General features: G+C 39.1%; 1 protein-coding gene across 1 annotated transcript; it reads right to left on the bottom strand.

Annotated features, from left to right (window-relative positions):
• Positions 1–507: 507 nt before the first annotated feature.
• Positions 508–1737, bottom strand: LOC123923007. Its single transcript, XM_045975654.1, has one exon. It carries the CDS (start codon positions 1735–1737, stop codon positions 508–510), a length of 1230 nt encoding a protein of 409 aa, XP_045831610.1.
• Between the last annotated feature and the right edge of the window lie 1411 nt (positions 1738–3148).

Raw genomic sequence — 3148 nt, forward strand, 5'->3', positions numbered from 1 at the left:
CACAGCACTTGTTCCTCCAGTTTCGGGCACAGGAACTTGTTCCTCCATTTTCGGGCACAGGAACTTGTTATATTCATTATTTTTAGCTCTTAAGCAATTTCCCTTTTTTCTCAATTAATAGCAATGATCGGTCTATCTGTTACTCTAGCCTTACCCCCACACTTGGTTCTAATCATACCCTCCATCATATTCAAATTAGAGAACTTAGTTTAAAAAATAAATATTTCAGAGGTTTATCTAGACATTAATAAGTTTGACAGTGTTCAAGCAGTTGTGCATTAAGTTGCAAAGACTATCATGTCAAGTATCAAAACAAAAATCTCCAAAAATTTCACTGACCCTACAGCTATCTGCCCTAGCCTTAGAACATGTGACTACTCATGACAATTTTATTTTTTAACACAAAATGTAAATGTAAAATGTCCCTCCCCCACACTTAAACCAGACAGTGTCCACAATGTAATAATAACATAAAGTGAGAGTAAAGGAAGGAACACACCCGAGGAGCTACGTTGTAGCTGTTGTGGTGTAGGAAGGCTCGTCCAAGGAGAGCTCTTCAATGGATGACATTTTGGGTAGAACTTCAGCTACATAGACATCTTCATCAACAACTTTATCTTCACCTGTATGAAAGTTATTATCCTGCAAGGAAGATGCAATCTCAGAGCAAAGGTTAGTATTAGTACATGAATCAAAATCGGACAATGAAGGAAAATCTGCGGAAAAGAATTCAGGACAGGTCTCACCAACCAACTCAGAAACCAAATCCATATAAAAAACAGAGTGTTCCTCTAAGGGATGTTTCATGGCATCAAAAATGTTAAATTTAACGACAATGTCGCCAAACTCCATGGACATTGTGCCATCATAAACATCAATTTTTGTTTTTGCCGTCCTCATGAAGGGTCGGCCTAGAATGATGGGTGCCCTGCTGGAATTAGTTTCTCCCTCCATATCTAAAATGTAGAAGTCTGCAGGAAAAATTAAGTCATTAACTTGCACAAGGACATCTTCTAGCACTCCAGCAAGGCGGGCATTACTCGTGTTCGCCAATTGAATAATCAAACCTGTAGGCTGCAAAGGACCAAGATCAAGGTTATTATAAACAGAAGTAGGCATAACATTAATACCTGCTCCCAGATCAAGCATGCAATTTTCAAACTTTCTATCCCCAATGGAACAAGGAATAGCAAAAACTCCTGGATCCTTGCACTTTTGTGGCAGGGTCTGACTGAGAACTGAGACATTAGCCGAGGAACTGGATTTGGGATGAATGAAAGCAGAAACATTTCTCCCCAAACTGACTCTGTCATTTTCCTTCACCTTCCTCTTGTTTGTGCACAAATCTTTCAAGAATTTTGCATATTTAGGGATCTGCTTAATTGCATCAAGAAGAGGAATGTTAACTGCTACTTTTCTGAATGTATCAAGAATCTCTTTGTCTTCTTCAACTGTCTTCTTTTTATTTTTCTGCACCCTTTGAGGAAAAGGAATTCGTGGCACATATACTTTTTCAGTTCTAGTTTCAGTTGTAACAGAAGGTTCAATAACATGTTCAGGTTCAGGAGTAGATGATGATGCAATGGTTTTCTTCTTCTTTTTCTCTGGAGCTGGTTCTGACACTCTTCTGGATCTCAAGGTAATTGCACTTACATTTGGATTCGGCACTGATTGTGCAGGAAGGTTACCGGTGCCCTGAGCTTGCAGTTGGCCTATTGCATTAGCCATTTGTCCCATCTGTGTTGTCAGGTTCTGAATGCTAGCATCTGTTCGTTGTTGATATTGTGTGTTATTTACAACCAGCTCCTTGACAAGGTCCTCCAATAAAGGTCCGGAGGCAGCCGCAGGTGGTGTGTTTTGTTGCGCGGTTGGATTCCCATACCGCAGAAGTGGGTGGTTCGCCTAACTATGATGGTACCTGTTAGTGGAAAGGTCAGGAGCGTTGTACCTATTTTGATTGTTGCCTCGATTGTAAAGGTTTGCTGCGTATGCTTGAGGCAACTCAGTGATCGACTCATCTTGAAAAATGGGGCATGTATCAGTCGGGTGCTCAGAAGAAGTACAAATACCACACACTTTTGCTGGTTGAGCTTTACTAACTGACAATTGTTTCACCAAAGAAGTAAGTTCATCAATTCTTGTTTCAATTTTGGTTTCTAGAGCCTTGACGGAAGAAGAAGAAGAAGAGGATGAGTGAATCTCATTCACACTCGCATAATTATTTCTAGTTATGAACTGTTGCGAGTTGAGTGACATGTTCTCAATCTAGGCCTTAGCAGCAGCTGGAGTTTTATCAACAAGTGCTCCAACACTAGCAGCATCCAAAATGTTTCTATCCATTGGTAGCAACCCCTCATAGAAATATTGGATGAGTAATTGCTCGGTGATCTGGTGTTGAGGACAACTGGAAACTAGCTGCTTGAATCTTTCCCAGTATTCTGCCAATGATTCGTTTCCCTGCCTAATGCCGCATATTTCTTTTCTGATTGACGCAGCTCTAGAAGCGGGAAAGTATCTCTCTAGAAAGACCTTCTTCAAATCATTCCAAGTTGTGATAGATTTCGGCTCAAGATAGTACAACCAATCTTTGGCAGCACCCCGGAGCGAGAATGGAAAAGCTCTGAGCTTGATGTGATCTTTTGTTATACCTTCAGGCCTCAATGGTGTAGAACAAACAACTTGAAATTCCTTCAAATGCTTATGCGGATCCTCACCTGCAAGACCAATAAACTTGGGCAACAAGTGTATCAAACCAGATTTCAATTCAAAAGGAATATCAACGTCAGTATATTGGATGCATAGATCATTGTAATTGACATCAGGAGCAGCAAGTTGCCTTAGTGTTCTTTGTTCAGCCATGTTATCAAAAGCAAGTTTAGAATCAAATAAAGTATGCAAAGAGAAACTATGTAAGAATCAGAATCAGACTCGTTAATGAAACAAAACGAAAGAAGAGATATGGTTAAAATAGATTCAGAAAAATATAAAAACACGAAATTTAGTCTAATTAAGTAAAATAAGAATTTTGGAAATTAGTTTGGAATTTTCTGAAACTATAAAAACAGATATAAATTAAAATAAAATAGTAAAACACGGAATTTGGACTTTTTAGGTTACCGTCACCTATTTTGTTCCAAAATAGGGGATT

Source organism: Trifolium pratense, linkage group LG4, assembly GCF_020283565.1.
Source record: "Trifolium pratense cultivar HEN17-A07 linkage group LG4, ARS_RC_1.1, whole genome shotgun sequence".
NCBI classification, from domain to species: domain Eukaryota; kingdom Viridiplantae; phylum Streptophyta; class Magnoliopsida; order Fabales; family Fabaceae; genus Trifolium; species Trifolium pratense.